At 53.4% G+C, this 25,035-nt stretch overlaps 11 protein-coding genes across 11 annotated transcripts; 5 read left to right on the top strand and 6 right to left on the bottom strand.

The window, feature by feature from the left end:
* Positions 1-1,301: 1,301 nt before the first annotated feature.
* On the bottom strand, positions 1,302-2,176 carry NCS57_00896500 (uncharacterized protein; the record flags this gene model as incomplete). Its single annotated transcript, XM_053058762.1, has 2 exons — positions 1,302-1,789; positions 1,846-2,176. The coding sequence occupies 2 exons, from the start codon at positions 2,174-2,176 to the stop codon at positions 1,302-1,304; spliced, it is 819 nt and encodes a 272-aa protein (XP_052912593.1).
* A 628-nt stretch (positions 2,177-2,804) lies between these two features.
* Positions 2,805-3,112, top strand: NCS57_00896400 (uncharacterized protein; the record flags this gene model as incomplete). Its single annotated transcript, XM_053058761.1, has 3 exons — positions 2,805-2,977; positions 3,026-3,052; positions 3,106-3,112. 3 exons carry the CDS (start codon positions 2,805-2,807, stop codon positions 3,110-3,112), a joined length of 207 nt encoding a protein of 68 aa, XP_052912592.1.
* A 616-nt stretch (positions 3,113-3,728) lies between these two features.
* On the top strand, positions 3,729-5,966 carry NCS57_00896300 (uncharacterized protein; the record flags this gene model as incomplete). The annotated part of the gene is made up of 1 exon (XM_053058760.1): positions 3,729-5,966. One exon carries the CDS (start codon positions 3,729-3,731, stop codon positions 5,964-5,966), a length of 2,238 nt encoding a protein of 745 aa, XP_052912591.1.
* A 533-nt stretch (positions 5,967-6,499) lies between these two features.
* NCS57_00896200 (uncharacterized protein) lies at positions 6,500-7,710 on the bottom strand (the record flags this gene model as incomplete). Its single annotated transcript, XM_053058759.1, has 2 exons — positions 6,500-6,909; positions 6,960-7,710. 2 exons carry the CDS (start codon positions 7,708-7,710, stop codon positions 6,500-6,502), a joined length of 1,161 nt encoding a protein of 386 aa, XP_052912590.1.
* Positions 7,711-8,833: 1,123 nt separating this feature from the next.
* Positions 8,834-10,648, bottom strand: NCS57_00896100 (uncharacterized protein; the record flags this gene model as incomplete). The annotated part of the gene is made up of 4 exons (XM_053058758.1): positions 8,834-10,006; positions 10,072-10,310; positions 10,406-10,493; positions 10,598-10,648. The coding sequence occupies 4 exons, from the start codon at positions 10,646-10,648 to the stop codon at positions 8,834-8,836; spliced, it is 1,551 nt and encodes a 516-aa protein (XP_052912589.1).
* A 1,339-nt stretch (positions 10,649-11,987) lies between these two features.
* On the top strand, positions 11,988-13,454 carry NCS57_00896000 (uncharacterized protein; the record flags this gene model as incomplete). Its single annotated transcript, XM_053058757.1, has 1 exon — positions 11,988-13,454. One exon carries the CDS (start codon positions 11,988-11,990, stop codon positions 13,452-13,454), a length of 1,467 nt encoding a protein of 488 aa, XP_052912588.1.
* Positions 13,455-13,949: 495 nt separating this feature from the next.
* On the bottom strand, positions 13,950-15,190 carry NCS57_00895900 (Cellulase; the record flags this gene model as incomplete). Its single annotated transcript, XM_053058756.1, has 2 exons — positions 13,950-14,808; positions 14,865-15,190. 2 exons carry the CDS (start codon positions 15,188-15,190, stop codon positions 13,950-13,952), a joined length of 1,185 nt encoding a protein of 394 aa, XP_052912587.1.
* Positions 15,191-16,847: 1,657 nt separating this feature from the next.
* On the top strand, positions 16,848-20,730 carry NCS57_00895800 (DNA-directed RNA polymerase II subunit RPB2; the record flags this gene model as incomplete). Its single annotated transcript, XM_053058755.1, has 3 exons — positions 16,848-19,241; positions 19,291-20,519; positions 20,568-20,730. 3 exons carry the CDS (start codon positions 16,848-16,850, stop codon positions 20,728-20,730), a joined length of 3,786 nt encoding a protein of 1,261 aa, XP_052912586.1.
* Positions 20,731-21,052: 322 nt separating this feature from the next.
* NCS57_00895700 (uncharacterized protein) lies at positions 21,053-21,397 on the bottom strand (the record flags this gene model as incomplete). The annotated part of the gene is made up of 2 exons (XM_053058754.1): positions 21,053-21,214; positions 21,302-21,397. The coding sequence occupies 2 exons, from the start codon at positions 21,395-21,397 to the stop codon at positions 21,053-21,055; spliced, it is 258 nt and encodes an 85-aa protein (XP_052912585.1).
* Positions 21,398-21,961: 564 nt separating this feature from the next.
* NCS57_00895600 (V-type proton ATPase subunit G) lies at positions 21,962-22,591 on the top strand (the record flags this gene model as incomplete). The annotated part of the gene is made up of 6 exons (XM_053058753.1): positions 21,962-21,964; positions 22,017-22,055; positions 22,112-22,145; positions 22,201-22,209; positions 22,271-22,371; positions 22,430-22,591. The coding sequence occupies 6 exons, from the start codon at positions 21,962-21,964 to the stop codon at positions 22,589-22,591; spliced, it is 348 nt and encodes a 115-aa protein (XP_052912584.1).
* A 169-nt stretch (positions 22,592-22,760) lies between these two features.
* Positions 22,761-24,650, bottom strand: NCS57_00895500 (DUF1716 domain-containing protein; the record flags this gene model as incomplete). Its single annotated transcript, XM_053058752.1, has 3 exons — positions 22,761-24,439; positions 24,522-24,570; positions 24,624-24,650. The coding sequence occupies 3 exons, from the start codon at positions 24,648-24,650 to the stop codon at positions 22,761-22,763; spliced, it is 1,755 nt and encodes a 584-aa protein (XP_052912583.1).
* Between the last annotated feature and the right edge of the window lie 385 nt (positions 24,651-25,035).

Genomic DNA, 25,035 nt, shown 5'->3' with positions numbered 1-25,035 from the left:
GAGGAGACACAACTCTTGGGGATAAACCCGGCCGTTGTGTGGCGACGCATGATTGGAGAGTACCATCTCTTGGGAAATTTCAATCAGGGGCTGCATTCATGGAGGATTCGCCATGAGTGCACAGCAGTTGAAACGCCGCCAAGTGGGCAAACACAACGACTCTCCAGCCGAGATTCATGCTCCTTTTGACTCTTTATCTTGGCTGAAGCATACTGAAAATCTTGGCCTGATCTTGGCCAGAGAGACAGATGCGTAAAAGAGGCGTTCGCAGGGCGCTTGCCGCCGCCACCCCGTCGCCGCTGGAATGGGCCGCGCAATTGTATTGTCTGGGCCTACAGGGACATGTCACTCCTCCACGATACCCATGGATATGAAACGGACAAGAGCTTGTAAGTGCGCGGCTTAAAAAAGGGGGCGCCAGGGGTTTGTGTGTGTTGCGTTGGCTGATGTGCAGGCCAAGGTCAATGGCATTGTCAAGCCAAGACCATCAAAACGTTTGATCATGGAGAGCCGAAGCTGTAGATACGAGTAGTAGCTTAATCTAGAACTTTCCTCCTTTGGCATCTGTTTCTTCAAGTATTTTTGGAATCTTTTTTATTTTTGGATCTGCTTTGTTCCTGTGCCTGTGCCTTTATTCGTATCGATTCTATACCCCTTTCAGCAAAGCGCCATCTCGCTGCCATGCACGCTCTTTGGCTCGACATCGTCTACCCTACAGAAAATCAACCATTTGACTTTTGTAGCGGTAGATCCTCCATGATTTATCCTGGTAAATCTTCTACATCGCCAAGAGAAATAAATAATCCTGTAGACGATCGACAGGTGTCAAAGTGGACCACATTGAGCTCTTCTCTTTTTGCTTGATCTATTGTGTGTATGGTTGCTTCTTCAACAACTCACCTCCCCAAAGGTTTCATCGCTAGTGTAAATGAGACTTGAAGCGGTGTAGCCAACCAGAAGCTCAACCTGCCCTGACAGAAAACCTCTTGTTTGACCATTGATGCTGGATGAGTTGGCAGACTTGAACCCCCCACCAAGAAATCCTGAAACAAGGCATCACTCCGCCTGTTCTCTCGCCACCTTGACATGCAGCATTAAGCATGCTCTTTATCGCTTGCACGTGTCCTGGTGAGATGGTTCGAGACTCTTGGTTTCGCCTCTTTCAGGTTGGTCAAGTGTGATACCTGTTCCTCGGCACTGCAGCCAAGCCTTCACCGTATCCAACAGCTCACAGGTCGCCCTGCCATGTCGCTGCCACCTGAAATTGCCTTTGTACGCCGTAGGTTGAGTATCCCAGGGCCTTAGTCGTCAGACATTCGGATCGGGTCAAGGTCACCGAGTCTCTCGTTGAGCTGTACAATCGTCTTTTCAAAGACGCGAGCTGCATCCATCTGCAACCTCATCTCGTCGTCATCCTCGACACCGCCCCATCCGTTGACTCCATTGTCTGTGTCGGCATCCATGTCCATGTCGGTATCGCTGTCCGACTCTTCCTCATCTTCCTCGTCCTCGGCGGGGTCGGTCATCATCTCAACCATCAAGACACGACACTGGTCGACGAGGCTTCGGCAGCGAATCATCTCTGTGGTTGTCATGCCCCCACGTAGCCCGTTCTCAAAACCAGGCAGTGACTCGTTAGTCTCAATGTCTTTCCCAACCAAAAGACTCGAGAAGCAGTGATCTAGCTTGCGAAGAAGCGCGAACGAGGCCTTGGGCGCAGGAGGGAACCCTCGTACGTATCGCGTAAAGTCGCTTGTGAGACGTAGTAAGAAAGGTATTTGAAGAGTTGCTGCCCAATGAATGTTAGCATGTTTCTGTTTCAAGAAGAATCACCAGTGAACTAACGGGTGCCCGATCGCCACAACACATTGATAACGCTGTCCAGATTTTGGCAGACCTCGCTGAATTTCTTATAGCCAATGACCGAGTCGCCAGGCGCAGGGGTGCTAAACTTCTTGACGTATCGTCTTGAGGCCAGCGTGAGTTGCTCTTCCGCGAATCTCCGAACTGTGTACTCCTTGCGGCCGTTAGGCACTAGAGCTTTGGTTCTTGGCGAAGGAAGACCGGGGATGTTTGTCGCAAATGATGATGCTGAAGAGGGAGCAGGAGAAGGAAGACCGCCGACTTGCGGCGGTAAGAAGCCACCTGGGCCGGGAGAGTTCATGTCGCTGGACATGGTGGCGAGTGATGATGGTCAAGCAAGTGCTTTGAAAGACTGAAGAGGAGTGAGAAGTCTTGATCTCGGTGTTGAGATTGAGATTATTAATGGATATGCGATGGATGTAAATGGAGAGAATTGGAGGGGAGCGGGAGGAAGGTCTTCCTTTAATGGTCCATCTTTCTTTGTCCTTGTGATTTGGTGAAGAGTTTAAAGTTGAGTTTATCAAGCAAGCCGACTAAAATTTGCAGCGAAATTCGATCGATTGGGAATATGTAGGCCACGGTATAAGAAAAACGTCTTTCTAAAGAGCCGTAGTTCACAATCGCACCCCGCGAGGAGGATGACGGAGGCCTTGATGATGCTCAGTCATGGTGGGGTAAGCATGAGCGAAGCGGTACGTACCTTCTAGCAGTTTAGCCAATAGCATGGGCGATTAGACGCACATCATGTGACTTTAGCCGCTATCGCCCATAGCCGCGTTATCGGCCCTCCCCATTGGAAAAGCTTCAATCCAGGTGTATCCGAAAATTTCCCCCCATCGACGAACATCGAAGAATCTCCATCACCTCCGCGCGAATCCTCTCCGACACCACAGTCGCGATAACCTTTGTCACCCCGACACGTATATACACACATAATCAAAATGCCTCCCAAGCGAATCTACGTCGAGAAGGCCTCCCGCCGGGCTCCCAAGGGCGTCCTCGCCTCCACTTATGACGCTCTTACCTCCTCCGAGAACGCCGCTTTTGTCCGCAGCATTGCCATCTTTGGTGTGAGTTTTGGTTTCCTTCGCTGGAAGATGCGAAGCGACGAGAAGTAAGAGACTGACGCAATGGTTTAGGCTGCTGTGACATTCCTCTCCAGCTCCTGGGGCGAGATCCTCCTGCCTCCGTAAGTCGGCCCAGCCCAACTATGTCAACGAGCCATATCTGACCCAAGCGCAGTCAGTAAATAACCCGCCGCAATTGCGCGATCGATGAATTAAAAGAGGCGGATGATCATGACATGGGGGTCGCGAGGAGACGTGCTCCCCCGCCATGAGACAAATAATCAACAACATTGTACATTAGATGCAAACGGGGTGTACGCTTAGACAAATGGGATTTCACGACGACCCTGTGCCTATCGGAAAGGGGAAAAGGGCATTCATGATATGAAGGGCAAGAGAAATCAACATGGCCATTGTGGCTGGCTTTTTGGTTATGACACAAAACAAACAATTCTTCTCTTGCTTTTTGCTTTGTGTTGGAAGTCTTTTCGCGACAAGCTTCACATGTTGCATCTTCACCGTGGTAACCCAACGGCGATGTCGGCCGTTGGGAGAGTTCGTGCCTGCCAAAACAACACTTTCTATGGGAGGCAGGAGCGAGTCTGTTCCTCTGTCGCAATTACACTGCACCCTCACGTTGGCCATGGAAAACTGATTCCTTCAGCTTCATGTTCAATCCTCATCCTTGCAATAGATTTTGACGGCATCACACCCGATACTTTCTAGTATCACCTGGCGACCATCTTCAGCAGCGTTACCAATCAACAACACCTTGAAAGCTGCACTTGAAGGCTCAACATGGCTACGCCGACGTCTCCTTCGATGCCTCCCTCGCGCAACATCATCTCCGATGGCTCTGATAATCGCAGCCGAATGGCTGGCAATACTTTCGCTCAACTCGTCTCTAAGTTCGAAATCCTTGATGCCATGTCCTCGGCGAGCATTCGAAGGGACTCGCATGTTCCTCCCAGGGCCGTACCGGCTGCTGTCGCCGCTTCTCCAGCGATCATCGGACACAGTCCCATGAGACCATCAGCTCTCAAAAACCGAGACGGAAGCTCTACAGACTCTAGTCTCATATCTCCAGGCTGCTTCGTCCCTCCAAGACGAACATCTCCTCGTCCTCGTCGAGCCCAAACGTTTGAAACCAAGATGCCTGTTACTCCAGCCACAGTTGAGAGTACGAAGCCGAGACAGAAATCAGTGGCGGAGAGAAGGAAGATGTTCGAGGCGCAAGGCGACGCCCCTGGTGAGCTATTGATGTTGGCCCAACTCATGGGGAATGACACTGATTACGGCATAGCTCCCTCAACACCTGTCCGAACATATACCAGTGCTCGATCAACTTCTAAACTGGCCCATTCCAAGAGCTGGAAATCGATCAAAACAAGTCTATCTATTCCAGAATCCCACCTCGAGAGCACCACACCTCCCCCGCCTTCCAATGCGGCTGACAAGATACAACGCCATCCACCGAGCCACGATCAAGATTCGGCCTCGACTCTACTTCCAGCTTCTTCAGCGGATGAATATTCGTCCCATCATTTTCTTGCCCCTGAAGAGCCATTTGGCACATGGACAACACCAATTATTCATCCAGACGAACGATGGATGGCCCTCAAGCGTGAGAGCTTTGCGGTAACCGCATTTGATACAAGTCCCAGCTACGTCAAGTCTCAGTACATCGAACCGGAACGAGACTTCGCTCACACCTCGTTGAAAAGCAATCGCAATCTCAATCCTGGTCATAGCCGTGACGGGCCCGAGAATGGGCACTCCATGGACAAGACCCTACAGCATGGCTGGGCACAGAATGCTCAAAAGATGGCACACTCCTTATCCAGTTCAGCGTTGGTCGGAAAAGCCAAGTCAGGATCGTCTCAATCTCGAGAGAGTCCTCGAATTTCTGCAGACGCCATCAACGCGTTCAGATCCTTTCAGTTTACGAGAACCGGTGCCTTCAGACGATCCAACTTGCCACGTTCCAGAATATCCAGCCTTCGAAAGAAGTTTGACCTGCCCAAGAGTGATACCGTTTCTTCTCTTCCGGCTCTTGCAACAAAGCGACGAGAAACTGACTCGGGCAAAACTGACTCCGACTGGCCATCAAAGCTCTCTCTCCCTAAGTCTGCTACTAATCCAAATCTCGGAACAATGGCTTCACTCGCATCACGATCCAAGAGCTTCGCTCCTCGTTGGAGAGAGCAATCTGTGCGTCGGCCACGAACGCCTCCCCGAAGGCGCAAAACGGAGCACAATGTTTCGCCATTGAAGCAGAAGATCGACTTGTTTGAATCCCTCGACCGCGAAAAGCCTGCCGCTAACCCAGCAAAACTGAATCCTACAAAGAAACGTTCTGTGTTTGGCAGCCCCCAAACAAACACATCTGGCTCAGGCCCGTTCAAAGGGCTTCGGAAAACTCTGCGTCGCATCTCTGCTTCCTGTCGCAAAAGCACATCTGAATGGAGTACCACAAGCTCCAGGCCTGGAAGTGGCTCCCAGCACAGCATACAAGACATCCCTGGGGATTCTGTCAAACATCGCGCCATTGCAGACTCTGAGCTAGATTCTCTTTCGCCTGGAACTATTGAGTCCATTCCTGAGCGACCAGTCTTGGGTCAAACTCGTCTGGAGAACGAGATCTCCCCTCTTGATCTGGGTAGAAGATTCTCAGTCCAGCGCACCTCCGTACCTCTTACGGCGTACAACATTGATGGCGAACCTGGCCTAAGTCCTGTGGCAGCGGCGCCAGCCCCTTTGTTCTCAGAATCCCAAGGCAGTAGGTTCTTTCGAACCAAGATCCCCCTTATTCGATCTTCGGACCGATTTTCCCTTCCGGATTTTGGGAACCACTCTGAAGAAGCTGAGGTTTTCGGGCCTACCCACTACCAACACCTTGGAGATCACGGTTTGCTGATCTCAAAGGTGCATTGCCGATTGGAGCAGCCAAAGCCGGTACGTGCTAATGAGCTGAGAAGACTGGTCGGGATATGCAAGCAAAAGGTTCGGAAGTTGTCGGCCGGTGGTAGTGAGTAGCTACGAAGACAAGGCAAGTTGATTGGTTATGGATGGCATTATGTAGGTGTGATTGTGACTCTGTGGCTGTACTGCACCGCTTATGTAGTAGATAATGAACTCTTACAATTCATGCCCTTGTGCCAGTAATTTTCATCCATAATGATGCGATGACTGACATTCACGATCATTGGCATTCACAGAGCGGTGATTCCATCATGAATTGTATTGGCGCCTGCGCACTTTGCTATGTATCTTTTCGGCTAGAGCAACAAAGGTTGAACTGCGATATCCCTCAAGTAAACATGAATGCATGTGCTTGCGAATGAGAACAAAGAACTGGAGATGCAACAAAGGTCGAGCATCAGGGGAATCAATCTGAGATTGCCGCATGCCATTAAAAACGAACAAAAAAAAAGAGAAGAAACTGTGAGGTCTTGGGACCTTCCGATACGCCGCGCTACTTGTTGTTGTCCGTTGAGTGCAGACTACGCCCAACGCCAGAACGAAAAATACAGTGTGTGTGAGGCAAAGCTCGTTGTCGAACGAGTCTACTAGACCCGTTCCTCGTGCTGCGTGAGGTTCCGATCGACACGAACATGAGAGTCAGAGTCATACTTGCCGAGCTCCAAATCAACGGGGTTCATGCGGTCACGAGACGACATGCCAGCCTCGCAGCGGGCAAAGACAGCCGGAGCACGCTCGACGGTGGTTGCGGTGCGGTGGGTGCTGAAGCTGGACGCCTTGAGGGGGACCATGGAGCTTCCAGCGCCGCGTCCACTAAAGCTGGCGTTGTAGCGGACGCTCGAGTCGCCGGCGGATGAGTAGGAAAAGTTGGAGCCGTTTTGGGCCATGCGCTGGGCTGTGAGGGTGCCCAGGGGGAGGATGATGGCGACGGAGGTGAGGGTCAGAGAGGCGGATTCGAAGTTGATCCAGTGACCCCATTCCAGACCTGCGAAGATGACTGGACGTTTGTTAGTTACAAGACTACACTGGTTTAGGAAGTAAACCTACCGGGAACAATCATAAGGATTCCGTTGGTCATGACGAGCACCTCCATCGGGGTCAAGGCCTTGTAAGAAGGGAGAACACCACGGTTCGAGATGAGGTGCCAGATGAGCTTGATGTTGAAGATGGCGCAGAACCAGCTGATGGACACGACATTCATAACCACCATCCAGTGAATAAGCCATAAGTTGTTCGACGCCGGGGCGAGGTTCAGATTGGCCTTGTTCTGGTGAACGGTAAAGGCGATACGGGAAGCGATGGTGAGGAGGGTGATGATGCCCGAGGAGACGACAATGACATACTTCCAGATGTCGGGCCAGAGGGAGACCATGGTCCAGGCCTGGTTCATGAGGGCGAGCTCGATGATGATGACGAGGAGGAGCGACATGACATTGGCAGCGACGCTGCGGGCAAACTCGCTCTGGGGAATGTGAGAGTAGTCCCTAGCCCAGAAGTGGTAGAAGTCGGTAAAGACAGAGGGCCAGTAGAGGCCCAAAAGGAGCATGCGGATGGCGCAGACGACGAGGCCCAGGACGTGAAGGATGTTGGAGGCCCTGCGGAACTTGGCCGCGGGGGTCATGATGAGAAGAGTGATGAGCATGATGACACAGGCACCAAACTGAGTGCCATAGTTGATGCAGATGCTGGTGATCTCGCGGCGGAATGCATCGAGCACGGGCATGGGGATCTGCACCTCGGTCTTGCCGTCAGCAAGGAAGAAGGTGACGTTCTGCGTGTATGGGTCAAAGCCGTCCATGTTGTTTATTGACAAGAGTCGGTGATGTCGAAGCTTGGTGGTTTGGTCCGAGTGATCTTGTTGATAATGGGGCACAGACTCTAATGAAGCTGCTCGGAGAGTGCACGACAAAGAAGGATGTTGTTGTGAGATATAAGATCAAAGCTCAAGGGGTAGGGGTAGGGTAGGGGTAGAAGTTGAGCTAGAGGGGGGCTGTGAGAAGGAAATATCTCAAATTGTCAGACAGATAGGTCCAGACAATACCGGCTGAGGCGATTCAAGAGCTTGAAGCGGTAGCATTCGGGCGTGGCAGCGGTCGTGGCATCTTGGTTGACGACGGATCACAAAAGCCAAGACGAGGAGGGAGAGGTTCTTGTCCCGTTCAGGACAATCGCTAGCGAACATATTGTTAGCAGCAGAAATACAGGTATATCAGATTCAGTCATCACATCTCCAGAGCAATGGTGCATGCCAGGGTCGGCGGGGTGAGGTTGGTCTTAGTATTGTTCCTGAGTTTGGTGGCGTTGCTTCTTAGTATTGTTCCCTTCGTGAGGCTTGCTGCGAGGTTTGCCGCTAGCCCCTTTTGCTTCGATCGCAGGCTCAGAGATGGGGACGTGCATATCTTGACAGCCTCCATGCCTTGACTGACAGGTCCAGAGCCTCCTGTACCTCAACGGCCTCTCGAGATGGATGCCCCGTGTGCTATTTGCAGCTTCGCTCCGTGCACGCCAACTGCCGAGATCAGTCCAAATCGGGGAACCTCCGTTGCCAGAGGTCTCGATCGCCCTGCCGCCTCCCCAACAGCCCTGCAAGTGCAAGCCCTATCGGACATAGGCCACGCCGATAGCTTTCAACCTCTTCCATATCGCTTCAGCCCCCTTCTTCCATGAGATGCCATCTACCCGGTCATCACTCAGTCGGTTGAAATCAAGGTTTTTCGTAATTCGCCTCTTTCTTGTCGCAATCCGCCATTCGCTTGTCCTCCCCGATCACCTCCCCGATCACCTCCTATCTTGTCCGCCTCTCCCGCATCTCCGGCATCCAGATCTCGTTTCAAGCCACCAGTCACTGTCACCTCAACAATGTGAAGCGCCTCTCCACAGGGGAGCCTCGTGCATGACGCAGCGTGCGCGGCTCAGATGCATCACGGGGCTAGGCCCATCCCCTGTCCAATCTTTCGTACCAAGGCCTTTTTCAGATACCACTCGCGTGCAAGTGATCTCGTCATCTTGGCAAAGACAGCCGGAGTGATGCGCCCGCGCTCGACTGCCCGCCCAAGCATGAAGATGGCGTCACCAAGAGCTCTCTCTTCAGCTACTAGCGTGTAGAGCTGGTTGGCCACCACCGTCGGCGCTACAAGCAGCTCATCCACGTCTGGCACTGGGTGGCTCTGTGAACCTTCGATAACTCCGTCGGCCTTGTGGAGTGCCTCGCGTAGAATATTGGAATTTGATGTCAGTACATTCGCCAGCTGCGTCAATTGCCCTGCCTCAGCCTGGAAGTTAGGTATAGTCGTCAGCATCGCCGTACGTTGTGCTTGTAAGCCAGCCATGCTGGACTCATTTTGCTGCCGGCTGCGCATCCTGATTGCATGTAGGGTTTGAGCTAACTGCCGGAGGAGGGCATCCTTCTCGGGATTGGGGGGTATGGGAGGGGCAGCGACTGTCGTACTTGGCAATGCCAGTTCCAGAGGCTCATCGAGCAAATCAGGGGGAGGAGGGGGGTTGGCAGGGGCAGGCGGTTGAGGAGGTGCCTGGTTCCATGCTGGGGGTTGTGGAGGTTGCTGGTATTGCTGCTGTTGAGGAGGCATCTGCCATTGTTGCTGTGGAGGGGTGTATGATTGGGCTTCGTTCATGTATGGCGGCTGGGCAACCCTTGTCGGCCCAGGAGGCGGCATATGATGAGGTTGGTATTGTTCTGGAGGCCGCGCAAGCCTTGGATCTTGTCCATTCGCGCCCGCAACCTGAGGTGGTAGAGGAGGGGCAGAATCGTACCGCGACATCCGATTAGACTGTGCAGGAGATTTGCCCGGGATGGGAGGCAGCGGCGGGCCAGTTTGGTGAGGACTAGCTGGGGTAGGAGATGCATTCTGAGGGCCCTTGGGGGGTGGAGGAGGAGGGCGCGGCTGCTCTGGCGTGTGCGGATCTTGGGTTGATGGTCGAGATGTTGAGCTCATGCCTGGAGGCAGAGGTGGGACAGGGGGGGGTGTTAGGCCAGCCTGAGGAGGTGGTGGGTGTGCTTGTTGTCTTGATATGACAGGAGGCTCTTTTGCAAAGATATCGGTCAAGATGGCAAGAAAGTCTTGAAGGTTGGACTTCTGTAGTTCAGGTCAGCAGCTGTATCGTCTATCATGAGCTCAAGCCAGCTTAAAGGTGAACGTACATCCCAAAACTCAGCCCATCCCACGAGGTACGGGTGATATACAAGACCCTGGGGGTCAACATGCTGGCCTGGGCGGATCATCATAGTCTCGGTCGGCACAACGTAGATCATGGGTGGCTCGCGCGGATATGCATGGGGGACCCATATCGAGACCGGGAAACGGTAGGTGGTTCCGCGGAAGTTGACGGGTAGGGTCCCCGAGAGATGGAGGAGCAGGGCATTGGCGCCGTGCGAGAAAGCTACTGAGGTCAGTCCCGGTATGCGACAGGTCGAGGGCCGGCGCCCAGCTGGCAAACAGAGCTCTCGAAGCTCGCGTGCGCTGGAGGAGACGTACTGTGCACATCGGTCCGAGGCGACAGCGTGGGATATCGGGTGAGGGCTTGTGCTACATCGTTGTAGGCGCGATTCACGTCGTGATATTCCTGTCAAGTCGCGTCGAATGTCAGCCCTTGGACTTGGCGGTCCGGTTATGAAGGTGGCTCAGGTCATGAGCGGGGGAGCAGGAGATGCGAGGGAGGGAACAAACACTGGTGAGGACGCTGTAGAGCCAGTTCAGCACATGCTGCTGGACAGGCATCGTGACCCTGACCCTGTATTATATCGGCGCGCGGTGGAAGGTAGAGGTTGGAGAGAAAGGGAGCTATTCACACCTGACCTTGGAGGTCGTCGTCCTTGTCGTCGGGTGTTGGTGCGTGCGTCCTGTTGGTGGCAGGAGCGACCTACGTAATTGAGTACGTACCGTGCACCTTCCTGACTAGAACCGAACCACGGATAGTGGGGGTGGGGGTTGGAGTGCGGAGATGCAAGCGCTGAACCAAGATGCCTGTAGGGACCGTTTCATTATTGTTTATCGATCTGAGAGCTAATGAAATGTTAAATCTAAGTCTAGACAAACTACTCGAGTTGCCAAAGTGATTGTCTAGTTTCCACCTCTGAAGTTGGCCCTTTAGTGCGGCCGTGGTGTGAAGCATCGCGAAAATGTCGACATCCCCCAAAACTAGTAGCGAGTAGAAACCCAACTGTGACGTGACACACAAGCAACATTACTCGAATGCAACAAAATTTGCCCTACAAACATAGAAGCACCTATTCATGGAGCTCCAAAGAAGAGATTGCACATGGAATCTTGCGAAATGCTCATGCTCCCAGTTTCTTGTGGAAAACTACAGGGTAGCCTTGGTTAAAAGACGCTTTGGCTTAATGTCTTGCATGTAGGCTGCAGCATGTGAAAGTCATTGAGCCTAAAAGCCATACATGCTTTCCCACGCAGTGATGCTCTTCCGGCTTTACTTCTTGCCTTTGCTCAAACCTCAATCTGATTTGTAAAAGGCGTCTTTGTCATCGGCCGAAGACGGAGTCACGCCACCACAAACCCCGTGGTCGCACAACCTCCGTGGAAACCGGCCCCGGCCGGTCCGCGAAAACGGACGAGTTCTCTCCTACTAGTGTCGCATTTCTTCAAGGTGGCTGCTAGAAAAAAACCCATCAAGGTCTCGCGAACCAACCAGAGCAAATGGTTCCATTTTTTCTCTCCTGTCCCCTCGACCGGACTGACCAATCGCCGTCTTTGCTGAACCGTTTCGCCGCCAAACTAGCACAGGATAGAGAGAGTCATTTATTAATAAAACGTCTTTTTTTCTGCAACTCGTAGCCTTTTCCCCATATCCCCCCCTCCCCACCCGTTTCTTTTCCTTCTCCTCCATCATCTCTCTAGCTCTTGAGCTTGGTTTTACCAACTTCCCCAGACTTTTCTGAACCGGTCTTTGTCCTTGTCTCTCCGGGAGCGGCCCCACTCTTCCGACTCCGGGAACCGGATCTCCGGGTCTTTCTCTTCTCTACTTGTTTCGTCCTCGTACCCCCTCTTCTCTTCCTTGCAACTCGTATTTTCACTCAGCGAAAGAGGCAGCCGTCTCAAAATGTTGCCTCCCATCCCAGCCCTCGCCGACTATGGCATCTCTCCTACTCATGGGTTTCTCCCCGATGTCCTACCTTTGACTCGCCTGCCGGATCCTTACTATAACAAGTGGGAAGCCATCGCTGCCAACCTCACGGCTCTCATCCTTAGCCGCAGGTTGCGTGGTGTCATCGACAGGTTGCCAGTCCTCTCCACCATCGGCCTTGAGCACGATGCCGAGTGGCGACGAGCCTATTCGCTCCTCGGTTTCATGGCCCACGGTTACATCTGGGGAGGCGATTCTCCAGCTGACCGTCTTCCGCCGTCCATCTCAGTGCCTCTCCTCGAGATTTCAGAACACCTAGAAGTTCCTCCTGTTGCGACATATGCTGCCGTCTGTCTGTGGAACTTTAAGCCTCTCTTCGTTGACGAGGACATTGACAACCTCGAGAACCTCGCCACACTCACCACATTTACCGGCGGACTCGATGAATCATGGTTTTACCTCGTTTCGGTCGCCATTGAGGCCCGCGGTGCCCCAATTATCCCTCTAATGTTAACGGCCATTGCGGCTGCCCGACACGGCGACGCGGCTGCTGTGACCCGTTGTCTGCGCACATTTGCAGAGCGCCTGACGGATTTGACAACCATTCTCCAGAGGATGCACGAGAGCTGCGACCCTACCATCTTCTACCACAGAATTCGGCCTTTCCTGGCTGGTAGCAAGAATATGGCCGAGGCTGGACTACCCCACGGCGTCATCTATGAGACTGGTTCCGGAAACGAGACATACCAACAATACAGCGGTGGCAGCAACGCTCAGAGCAGTTTGATCCAATTCTTCGACATCATTCTTGGTATCGAGCACCGCCCTACCGGCGAGTCCCGTGATCCCTCTTCCGACACTGACCGTGGCCGCTCTTCTCACCGACACAACTTCATCATGGAGATGAGAAAATACATGCCCGGCCCTCACGCACAGTTCCTCAACGACGTGTCCCTAGTGGCCAACATCCGCGAGTTTGTCGAGGAGAACCAGTCCGATCTCCAGTTGTGCCTCGCATATGATGCCTGCCTGGCAATGCTCAGCGCATTCCGCGACAAGCACATCGCCATCGTCACGCGTTACATCATCAACCCCTCCAAGCAAGTCCGCGCCCGAAGCCGGTCACGAAGTCCCGAGGCCACTCGGCAGAAACTCAACCTCGCCATCGCATCGCGCAAGAACCAGCAGAACCAAAAGGGAACTGGCGGCACTGCTCTGATTCCCTTTTTGAAGCAGGCAAGGGATGAGACAGGAGAGCCTGCAGTCGAGGAGTGGACGAGGCGGTTCATGAAGAGGAAGCTTCAGACAGAGGGCAAGAATGATTTCTTCTTGGGCAAGACACCCCAGGGACACCTGAGCCTGGAGAAGGAGGATGTGGAAGTCAAGGGTCTTGCTGGATCATGGACCATGGACGATAATGTCGGCGGCATTTGTCTTTACTAGAACTGTTTAGACCTTGTCTTAAAAAAGAGCGTTGTCTGTATTGCATACACGGCTGGTTGTGCCACTAATAAGCAAGTTAAACAACACAGATAGAGTGCTTATGACAGGTTAGTGGCGTGATGGAGGCTACGACAAGTGTTGAGCATAAAAACTGTGTATAAAGTAAAGTAAATGTGACCCTGATCTGCTAAGCAGACAGGTAATGGAAGTGGGATGCATGAATGTTCAAATCGCAGATATAGACGAACTCAATCAAACATTTGAGCAAGCTTGTCAAATCTTTTGTAGTTAGCTCAAAGGCCGAAGAGAAGAATACTAAAAGTATATACAGAAAAACAAGAAGATGGTCTATGTACAACAGGGCGGAACGCCAGGTTCAGGATGCCATGTCCTACAATGGACAAGCTTGCTCGTGAGATGACCCCCTTCCAGGAAAGCGCTTCAACTCATGAACCCCCCTCCCCTTCGTATCCAAACACTAAAAGGATCTACCTCTTAGTTGGGGACGCACTGAGCGTAGTACTCGTTGTGCTGGACGCAGGTGCTGCCGGAAGCACAGGGGAGGTTGCCGTTGGGGTAGGCGGACTTGGAACCGCCGCACTGGTACCAGGCAGCGACGGCGGACTGAGCGGTGGCGGGAGCCGACTTGGTGGCCGAGGCCTTGGCGGTGGCCTGAGCAGTCTGTTTAGTCTTCTTGGGGACGGAGCAGCCAGATCGGGTCTTGGAGGCACCGACCTTGGTGGTCTTGGGAGTCGCAGGCTCTTTCACGGGAGCTTGGGTCTGCTGGGGCTTAGAAGCAGAGTTCTGGACCTGAGTCTTCTGAGGGTTGGAAGCAGAGTTCTGGACCTGGGTCTGGGGGTTAGAGGGCTGCTGGACCTTGGTGGACTTCTGCTCAGTGGCGGGGGCCTGAGTCTTCTGGGACTGGACGGCAGCCTTGGAGGTGGAGGCCTTGCTGCCACCGGTGCTGCCGGAGGACGAGGTGTCGCCCTTGTAAGCAGGGAAGCTCGAGTCGTCGTTGCGGACGCAGCCGCTGATGTCGGTGAGAGCCTTGGGGCACTGGACCTGCTCAAAGGTGAAGTCGGGGTTGTCGGCGTTCTGGAACCAGTCGAAACGCCAGTAGCAACCGTCCTTGAGGAGCTCGGGGAACTTGTCGCAGTCGCTTCGGGAAGAGATACCACCGTACTGAGCACCGCCGAGGCCGCTGCCGCCGAACTGGGAGGAGCAGCCATCGAAGATACCGACACCACCACCGGGCATCTGGAGATCGAAGTGGTTCTCACCGAGGTCGCCTCCGGTGTTGGTGGACTGGACAACCATGGTCTTGCCCTTCACGGGACCAGTAGTGAAGGTGAGACTGTCAAGTATGGTTAGTATCAAGAGTTGGCATACCGAGGTGTAAGTGGCACTCACGCATAGCAAGCGCAGCACCAGGTAGACTCGGAGCCTCCAGCGAGTTTGGTGGCAGCGAAACCGTAGGCGAGGTTGTCGTTGACGGCGAAGGGAGAGTAGTTGGTGCAGGCGAAAGCAGAACCGCCATCACAACCGCTCTTGGCGTTGGCATCAGAGATGGGGTTATCGTTCTTGTCGCAGGTCAAGGCGGGAGCGCTGACGGAGGCCTTGCCGCTCCAAGAGCAAGAAGGCTTGCAGCAGTCCCAGTATCGAGTCGAGTGGCCGTTTCCAGAAGCGGCGTGCACGGCGAGAGGGCCGACCAGGGCAATAAGAGTAGAGGATCGCATGGTTTCAAACAGCGGTTAATGAGAGACTGGTAGTTGAAAAGAGAGTGTGGTTTAAGAGAACGGTAGAAGAAAGAACGAAGACTGAATGAGAATGAAGTGCTCGAGTGTCCAAGCAGCATCTGGAGATGCAGGCCGCCATCTTATATACTTGCTGCACACGAACCATCCCACAGGGTTAGGCCTTTCTGCTGCGGCACCCGTCACAGAGTCCAAAGCATCATGAGCATATTCTTCGAAGTGGTCTGTCAGCTTAGGGCGACAGGCATGTTTGCTAGAGTCGGTAGAGGTCAGGGATCATGGAAGTCAAAGAACAAGAGCTGATGATCGTGCTATGTCACGACCTAGTGAGCATATTGGGGCGGGCTAGGAAACGGAAGCAGATCCTCCACTAATAGGGCAACTCGGAGCTCGTCTGACGGGCCGGGGATGCGTGGGCTGGACCGCACGAGTGAGAAATGAAGGCCAGGAGGCTCTGGTTTCAGGAACAGTTGTGGGGATGTTCGGCCGTGGCTCCGAAATTGAGTCCCGATAAACAGGGGTTGATCGGGGTATGACGGGGGTTTCGAATGTCAGATTATTCGATCCAGACAGGTTTGCCGAGACTAGCAGCGGTGGCAGAGCTGCACGATACAGGTGAGCAATGAGAATCGTGCCGTTTGCCGTGGCCGTTGAGTTGAGATGAGATGAACCCTGCCTCTTCTAGAATCCCACGGCGGCTAGCGCTGGATCGCAGTCGTACCCGCGCGGAGCTTTGCTCTCGGATGGTACTCTGGCATGTCACTCTGGAGCTGAACCGACTGGGGAAACGTCTTGAAGAGTTTCATATGAATAAAAGGACGCTTAACACGGCAGAGCGTGCCGATGGTCTGCGTGCCGATAGTCCGTAGCTGTGTTGTATGTTGAGGTTGCGATAACCACCAAGCAAGCATTGACGTGAATGCGACCAAGTGCCGGCGATTGAGTGACGGGCCATCTCGCGCGTATCCCCTTTCCCCCTATATTTCATGTTAATTAGCTCGTCGCCGCTCGCCTGCATCCCAAGCCTTTCCTTGTTGGTCCCTTCAGAGGGAATGAGCTGATTTCCCGAAGGAGTCTTACAAAAAGCATGGATGTTACTCCATTGGGACCAGCTGGGGCGAGATGGAGTTTTGGGAAATCTGGGTGCCTAGGATGTCAGGCAGAAATAATGCGCCACAGAAAGAAGAGCTCCAGCCACAAACCCCTGACTCATCAATGTGGCGCTTTTCGATTTCAAAGCTGTTTCTCCTGATGGAAGAGGCTAAGCCTCTTTAGGATTAGCTCTTTTCAGGCGCGTCTCGTCGCCTCAACCTGAGGCTGCTCGACTGCTCAAGGTTCGGCTTCACGCAAATTCATCACCACTCCACCACGTCTCCCTCATCTTGCGCCTCCGCATCCCTCGCTTCATCGCCTATCCGGAGTGCGTCGTCGGACCATCGAATTAATCGCCGGATGACCACGGGGTGCATCAGGCGCCAGGTCCCCAACTGACCGCCCTGACATTCGCCATCGCATTCGCCAGCGCTCGCTGAATAGTCTTTGTTCTCTGCGCTTCATCGCCGGAGCAACCGAACCTTTGTCGCCAGATCGCAGCAATATCAACGAATAGATATCGATAGCCATAGGCATTACCGACATCATGGCTGACTACGAGGAGGAGCTTTCCGATTATGACAACTACGACGACCAGGAGGAGGGCATCACCCCCGAAGATTGTTGGACCGTCATTTCATCCTTCTTCGAATCCAAGGGTCTCGTATCGCAGCAGACAGACTCTTTCGACGAGTTTACGCAAACGACCATTCAGGATCTCGTCAATGAGTATTCTGTCATCTCCCTAGACCAGCCTAACCCTCCTTCGCCTCCTGGAGTGTCGATCGCCTTGCGCCGATATGAGATCAAGTTCGGAAGTGTCATGGTCTCGCGACCGACCATCAGCGAGACTGACGGAACCGTTACCTCGCTGCTACCTTACGAATGCCGTGACCGAAACCTGACCTACGCGAGTCCCCTCTATATTAAGATTACTAAGAAGGTGTCCGTGGCCGTCGAGAAGGAGGTTCCTCTGCACGAGATGGACGAGGATCAGCAGGCAGAGTACAAGCGAACTGGTGAAAACCCCACCAAGCTCATCTGGGAGCTCGAAGAGAGTGGCGACGATGAAGGAAAGGCCGACGACAGTTGGAAGGATATGGTCTTTGTCGGCAAGCTTCCTATCATGGTCAAGTCCAAGATCTGCCACTTGAGCAGCGAGCACGATGACAACCTCTTCCTTGTTAACGAGTGTCCATACGACCAGGGTGGATACTTTGTTATCAACGGCAGTGAAAAGGTACTCATTGCTCAGGAACGATCTGCTGCCAACATCGTCCAAGTCTTCAAGAAGGCCCAGCCCAGTCCTTACACATACACTGCCGAGATTCGAAGTGCGCTTGAGAAGGGTTCACGTCTGATCTCGAGTATGATGCTGAAGCTCTATGGCAAGGGAGACTCTGCACGAGGAGGTTTCGGTCAGACCATTCACACCACCCTGCCATTCGTCAAGGCAGATCTTCCTGTTGCCATCGTCTTCCGAGCTCTTGGTGTTGTTTCCGACGAGGATATTCTCAACCACATCTGCTACGATCGAACCGACAGTCAGATGCTGGAGATGTTGCGTCCCTGTATCGAGGAGGCCTTCTGTGTTCAGGATCGAGAGGTTGCGCTCGACTTTATCGGAAAGCGTGGAAACCGTGACCAGGCTGGTCTCGGCCGTGAGAAGCGTGTGCGTGTCGCCAAGGACATTCTCCAGAAGGAGACCCTGCCACACATTTCCCAGTCGGAGGGTAGCGAGACCCGCAAGGCTTTCTTCCTAGGTTACATGGTGCACAAGCTTCTGCAGTGTGCCCTGGGCCGTCGTGAGCCCGATGATCGTGATCACTTTGGAAAGAAGCGCTTGGATCTTGCTGGTCCTCTGCTGGCCAAGCTTTTCCGTGGTATTGTCCGAAGGATGAATACGGAGCTTTCCAACTACCTCAAGCGATGTGTTGAAGGCAACAGACACTTCAACTTGGCTGTCGGTATCAAGCCCGGAACCCTGTCTAACGGTTTGAAGTACTCGCTGGCTACCGGAAACTGGGGAGACCAGAAGAAGGCTGCAAGCTCCACTGCTGGTGTCTCTCAGGTGTTGAACAGATACACCTTTGCATCCACTCTTTCACATTTGCGACGAACCAACACCCCTATTGGACGAGACGGAAAGCTCGCCAAGCCCCGTCAGCTACACAACACCCATTGGGGTCTGGTCTGTCCAGCCGAGACGCCTGAGGGTCAGGCTTGTGGTCTGGTCAAGAACTTGTCCCTGATGTGCTACGTCAGTGTCGGCTCTCCCTCTGAACCTCTGATTGAGTTCATGATCAACCGAGGTATGGAAGTCGTGGAAGAGTACGAGCCCCTGAGATACCCGCATGCTACCAAGATCTTTGTCAATGGTGTCTGGTGCGGTGTTCACTCAGACCCCAAGCATCTCGTCAGCCAGGTTCTGGACACACGACGAAAGTCGTACCTGCAGTATGAGGTGTCGCTTGTTCGTGACATTCGAGATCGAGAGTTCAAGGTCTTCTCCGACGCTGGCCGAGTCATGAGGCCGGTCTTTACGGTTCAGCAGGAGGATGACCACGAGTCTGGTATTGCCAAGGGAGCCTTGGTTCTGACCAAGGACCTTGTCAACAAGCTTGCTAAGGAGCAGGCGGAGCCACCAGAGGACCCATCAATGAAGATTGGATGGGAGGGTCTGATCCGAGCCGGAACCATCGAGTACCTCGATGCTGAGGAAGAGGAGACGGCTATGATTTGCATGACTCCTGAGGATCTTGATCTCTATCGCATGCAAAAGGCTGGTTACGTCGTAGATGACGATAACACGGACGACCCCAACAGGAGATTGAAGACCAAGACGAACCCCACAACTCACATGTACACTCATTGTGAGATTCACCCCAGTATGATTCTTGGCATTTGTGCCAGTATCATTCCCTTCCCCGATCACAACCAGGTATGTGCCCATGATTCAACGTGATGCCAGCGCGGCTAACAATATGTAGTCACCCCGTAACACCTACCAATCTGCCATGGGTAAACAGGCCATGGGCTTCTTCCTGACAAACTACTCTCGCCGTATGGATACCATGGCCAACATTCTTTACTACCCGCAAAAACCTCTGGCGACAACACGATCCATGGAGTTCCTCAAGTTCCGTGAACTGCCAGCCGGTCAGAACGCCATTGTCGCTATCGCTTGCTACTCTGGTTACAACCAGGAAGATTCCGTCATTATGAACCAGAGTAGTATCGATCGAGGCTTGTTCCGCAGTCTGTTCTTCAGATCCTACTCTGACCAGGAGAAGAAGGTCGGTCTGAACTACACGGAAGTATTCGAGAAGCCCTTCCAGCAGTCGACGCTTCGTATGAAGCACGGTACCTACGACAAGCTGGACGAGGATGGTATCGTGGCTCCCGGTGTGCGCGTGTCAGGTGAAGATATCATCATCGGCAAGACTGCGCCGATTGATCAAGAGAACCAGGATCTGGGTACCAGGACAACGGTGCACCAGCGCCGTGATATCTCCACGCCGCTGCGAAGTACCGAGAACGGTATCGTCGATTCGGTCATTGTGACTGTCAATGCCGACAACGTCAAGTACGTCAAGGTCCGTGTGAGGACGACCAAGATTCCTCAGATTGGTGACAAGTTTGCCTCTCGTCACGGACAGAAGGGTACCATTGGTGTCACCTACCGACAGGAGGATATGCCCTTTACCAGGGAGGGTGTGACACCAGACATTATCATTAACCCCCACGCCATTCCGTCGCGAATGACAATTGCACATTTGATTGAATGCCTCCTCAGTAAGGTGTCAACACTCGAAGGCATGGAGGGTGATGCAACACCTTTCACCGATGTCACTGTCGACTCCGTTTCGGAGCTGCTTCGAAAGCACGGCTACCAGTCTCGAGGTTTCGAGATCATGTACAACGGTCATACTGGACGCAAGCTTCGAGCGCAGGTGTTCTTCGGACCTACCTACTACCAGCGACTCCGTCACATGGTGGACGACAAGATCCACGCCCGAGCTCGTGGTCCCGTTCAGATCATGACTCGACAGCCCGTCGAAGGTCGTGCCCGAGATGGTGGTCTGCGATTCGGAGAAATGGAACGTGATTGTATGATTGCCCACGGAGCAGCCGCTTTCCTGAAGGAGCGTCTGTTTGAAGTTTCGGATGCCTTCAGAGTCCACGTCTGCGAGGTTTGTGGACTCATGACACCGATTGCGTAAGTCTTGACCCTTGACATTGACGAACCAAAGCTAACATGATATAGCAACCTTTCCAAGCAGTCGTTCGAATGCCGACCTTGCAAGAACAAGACCAAGATTGCGCAGATCCATATTCCTTACGCTGCCAAACTGCTCTTCCAGGAGCTGCAGTCTATGAACATCGCGGCAAGAATGTTTACCAGCCGCTCCGGAGTTTCAATTCGTTAAGTGAGATTGATTGGAAGGGGGGCGTTTTTCGAAAAAGGAAAAAAAGAGAATGAGGCTACACATGGATATCTAGAATGGAGAAGCCTGAACGGCAGCCGAGGCGGATGCCAATACCAACCGTCCTTGCCGGTATAGCCAGTTAACGCTTTGTAATGTTGAGACGGGGGGTTGGCCATGTACAAAACTAGCACGTCGTTCAAAATTAGGATAGTACAATACCGAAATGCTTTATTGCGAACATGTCTGGAGTTGCAATGTGATGTCTTGGAGGGGAGGGTATCTTTTGGTCTACAATACGTTGTCTATCATGGTGATGCTCATGTTATCGATTCGGTAAACCCTTTTCTGCCGCTGCTATCGAGTCATGCACTGTCTGCTCTCGCTTATATTCCTCCTCCAGCTGCCTCTGCATATCAAAGTCCAGCTGTCGCTCGCGCTTGACTCTCTGTTGTTCCATATCTCGGACTACACCCTCGTGCATGGCCTGTTGTGTGGGTTAATTTCGGAATGTTCGGTTTCAACGGTCGAGAACCGGTCGCTTGGAGTCAATTGACCCGGAGGATAGACGTACATCCTTCTCAAACTTTTGCTGGAAGTGGACGAGGACAACCGTGCCGGCCGCGAAGAGCGACGTGGCCGCCAGCGTGAGCTTGGAGGCGCGGGACATGGCGCCGGGCCGTTTCGACACGGACTGAGTATTCGGAGTCGCGAAGGGAGGTGGAGGTGGTATTCGATCGATCGGGTATGCGATTGAGTCGAGTTGAATGCCTGGCGACCGAATTGGCTCGTGGGAGGGGAATTAAGTCGACGTTTTGAAAGCCCGAGAAAAAGAAGGACGATAATCGTGAAGCCCGAGAAGAAGGGACTTGTCGGCCCATGACGTGAAAGCGCACGGCGGCGGCAGCGCGGCTACAGGCGCCATGCATGCTGCGCTAAGCGCCAACCGGGGTACTTTCATCCGCTGTAACTCCCTGTGCTGCAGCGCTGGGAAACGCGCCAGAGGTACCTGGCGGTACTTGGCACGTCCGGCAAGGCAGCTGGGGCGGCGGGCACCTGCCCAAGCTCAGACGTAATCCTCCTTGGAGGTACCTGGGCAAGCCAACTCCAATCCCTCCAACCTTAGCATCAACAGCTTCCATCGCAAACCGCATCGACATTCCCATCTCCTCCGCACCGACCTCGCATACGCACTACTCGATCTTCCTTTCGCGTACCTTTCTCCTATATCATCATGGTTAGCTGGTCGGCTTCGCACCGCTCGACGTTTCGCTAACCAGCCTTGGTAGTCTGCCCAGAACTCGGCCGGCATTCAGACTCTCCTCGACGTATGTTTGGTCTCTGCTAGGTGCTCCTGGCCATGTAGCTGATTTGTGTTGATTAGGCCGAGCGAGAAGCCTCCAAGATTGTCCAGAAGGGTGAGCTTAAACTTTCTACCTGTTCTATAACCTCCTGCTAACACAACGATAACAGCCCGAGAGTGTAAGCTATTCCGACACCTACGATCTCACGACGAGTCCATCTAATACGCATCACCATCCAGTCCGCACCAAGCGCGTTCGTGAGGCTCGCGATGAGGCCAAGCGGGAGATAGCCGACTACAAGAACAACAAGGAGGACGAGTACAAGAAGTTCGAGGCCGAGGTACATACATCCTACACCGTCCCCGACCGCGTCGAGATAGCTGACCGACCGTGTGCAGCACAGCAAGGGTAACCAGCAGGCCGAGGACGAGGCCAACAAGGAGGCCGATGCTCAGATCAAGAGCATCCAGGAGGCCGGCAAGAAGGGCCAGGCCCAGGTCGTCAAGAACCTGCTCAACGCCGTCTTTGAGGTCCAGCCCATTGCCCCCACCAAGGCCTGAACGACCTGGCGAGATGGCGATGTTTGATGGGGAAATGGCGAGAGCGACACCCGGTCCGTTGGCTTCGTGATTTGCACATGATAGAGGAGGAGGATTGTTACAAGAGAGCAAGGCCATACAGGTCACCCTGCGGCGTCCCATCGAGGACGCCTTTTTGATTATATTAAGTTTACTGAACAAACTCGACTAGAGTGCTCAACATATCCCTTAGATCCAGGTTCTCCTCCGCCGTGTCAAGTCCATCCAGCTGCTCCTTGAGCGTTGCGCCGATGACGGATAACTTCTCATCGCGCTCAGCCAGGAGTTGTCTAATCTTGCGTGCTGCTCCTGTGTCTTCTGCCACCAACCAAGCCAAGACGACGTCAATCGTCTGCAGTGTGAAAAGCCCGGCGTCGATCCTCCGGGATAGCCACTCAATCTCAGCTGTTTCACGATCCTCCTTTGATGTCACAGCCCTCTCAGCCTCGTTTTGCTGCTCAGCTAATGAGATCCGAGCGACGTAATCTCTCCGGAACTTGATGAGCTTTGATATCTTCTCATAGTCTTTTTCCACAAACTTTGCCAGCGTCCGTATCCGCTCTGCAGAGTTGGCTGGTAGTAGCCGTAGCATGGATGCAAAGATCTCGACGAGGTGCTCTGCTAGACGGTGATCATTGGTCTTCATGAAGAGTGTGAAGAGAGTCTTGAGACCAGCAGCTTCAACAATCTTCTGACAGACTTCTGTGCCAGCGTTGCCTCCCGCCGCATGGTTCAGGAGTCGCAGCGCTGGGGGTTTGCTCTTCTTTCCCTCCTTGAGCATGATGAGGCATAGCTCAACTCCCTCGGCCTCGATGAACTTGGCCTTGCCTGAAACTTCGTCCACGAGAGATGTCAAGGATGCAAAGATGTTCTCCATGTACTCCTCCTCCTCTCCTCCCTTGTCCGGGTCCCGTCTTCGGTAGGGGGCTGCGAGTTGGAGGAGGAGGTCGATGGCATCGAGACGGATGAGCTGTGAGCGGTTGGCGACGGCCATTTGAGCAATGATGGCAAGGATCTCGGCTGCATATTGCTTGTTCTGGGAGACTAGGCTCTCCTTTCGCTGGATGCGCTGCAGCAACCATTGTAGTAGCTTCTCATCCTGACCGACGCGCTCAGTCACAGATTGCTTGGAGCACAGGTTCTCAATCACACCGAGGGCATGGTAGATACCGTTCCGATCCGACTCGTCGTCTTCGTTTAGGCGGGAGAAGTTGGAAACCAAAAGACCAAGGACGTCCGCCTCCATCATGGCATCTACCAGACCGTTCCATTGTTCGTCCTCGGCGTCGACGTCCTCGTCTGTCAACTCGCCCATGATCTCGATAGCATCGATGGCAATATCTGTGTTCTCATGCGCTAGCAGGCCGACCAGACTGGCGACGCATCCCGTCTTGACAAACTCGGGGTATAGCTCAGGGTGCTCGGAGAGAAGGGAGAGGCCCTTGATGTCGGCGTCGAGGTCAGCTTCGCTGCTGATGAACTTTTGTGGCTCGTCCTCAAACCTGGCGCGAAGCTCGGCGTTCTTGTTGATGCGCTTCTCAAAGTTGAGTGCTGTCTTGCGCAGCCAGGCAGCATCGATCTTTTCAGGTGCTGCGCCAGCGTCGGCCTCGTCTACGTAGTCGAGGATCTGTTCTTCTTGTTGTGTGATCCCTCCTCCAAAGAAGCGACCCTCATCGTCGTCCGGTGGTAGTTCGGGGCCAAAGTCTTCATCGTCGCCGGGAGGAAGTGCTGGTCCTGCCTCTGTATCGTCGTCGTCCTGCGGCGCATCGTCGACTCGGGCATGACGATTTGAGCTGTCGGCGTTGAGCTTTGCAGACTTGTAGATTTCGTCTTTGAACAACTCATGTTAGCGAAACGCGTGCTGCGACTCCACGATTCGAAGTAAAGGAGAAGAAAAAAAGCATCAACTTACTTGGATCTCGAATGGGATCAAGCTTGCGCTTCCCTGAAATGCCTGAGCTCTAGAAGCTGGTTAGCATACAAAACGGATGGAAAGAGTTGCTGTTAAACAAACCTTGAAGATATCGTCGACGCTCGCCATGGTCAAAAACGTAACCTCGCCCAAATTTCTTTGTCACTGAGAAGCAAAGACAATAATGCACTGTTCGCGATCGTGGTATGAGGCGACGCGCTCTTGCTCCAAAGCTGTGCCAAGCTCAGCCTGCATCTGATGACCCCGATTGATGCATTCCAAGTCGGTTAAAGGCAATGCAAAAGACCCGGAATGAAGAGTGCGCAACTAAGACAAAAGGAGCAAGGGCTGATACATTCCGCACAGTGCTCCCGGCGAACTCGCTTGCAGCCAGTCATCAGCCGATACTTGGCCGAAGCGCACAGACAAGTACCTCCTTTTCGAAACGCCAGCCTTGCAGCCCAGGCTAAACTGAAATCGTCCGAGACATCCACTGGCTGTCACAAGTCGGAGA

This window comes from Fusarium keratoplasticum, chromosome 6 (assembly GCF_025433545.1).
Source record: "Fusarium keratoplasticum isolate Fu6.1 chromosome 6, whole genome shotgun sequence".
Taxonomy (NCBI): domain Eukaryota; kingdom Fungi; phylum Ascomycota; class Sordariomycetes; order Hypocreales; family Nectriaceae; genus Fusarium; species Fusarium keratoplasticum.
Note: the sequence above shows the minus strand (reverse complement) of the source record. Positions and strands in the feature narration are given on the sequence as shown.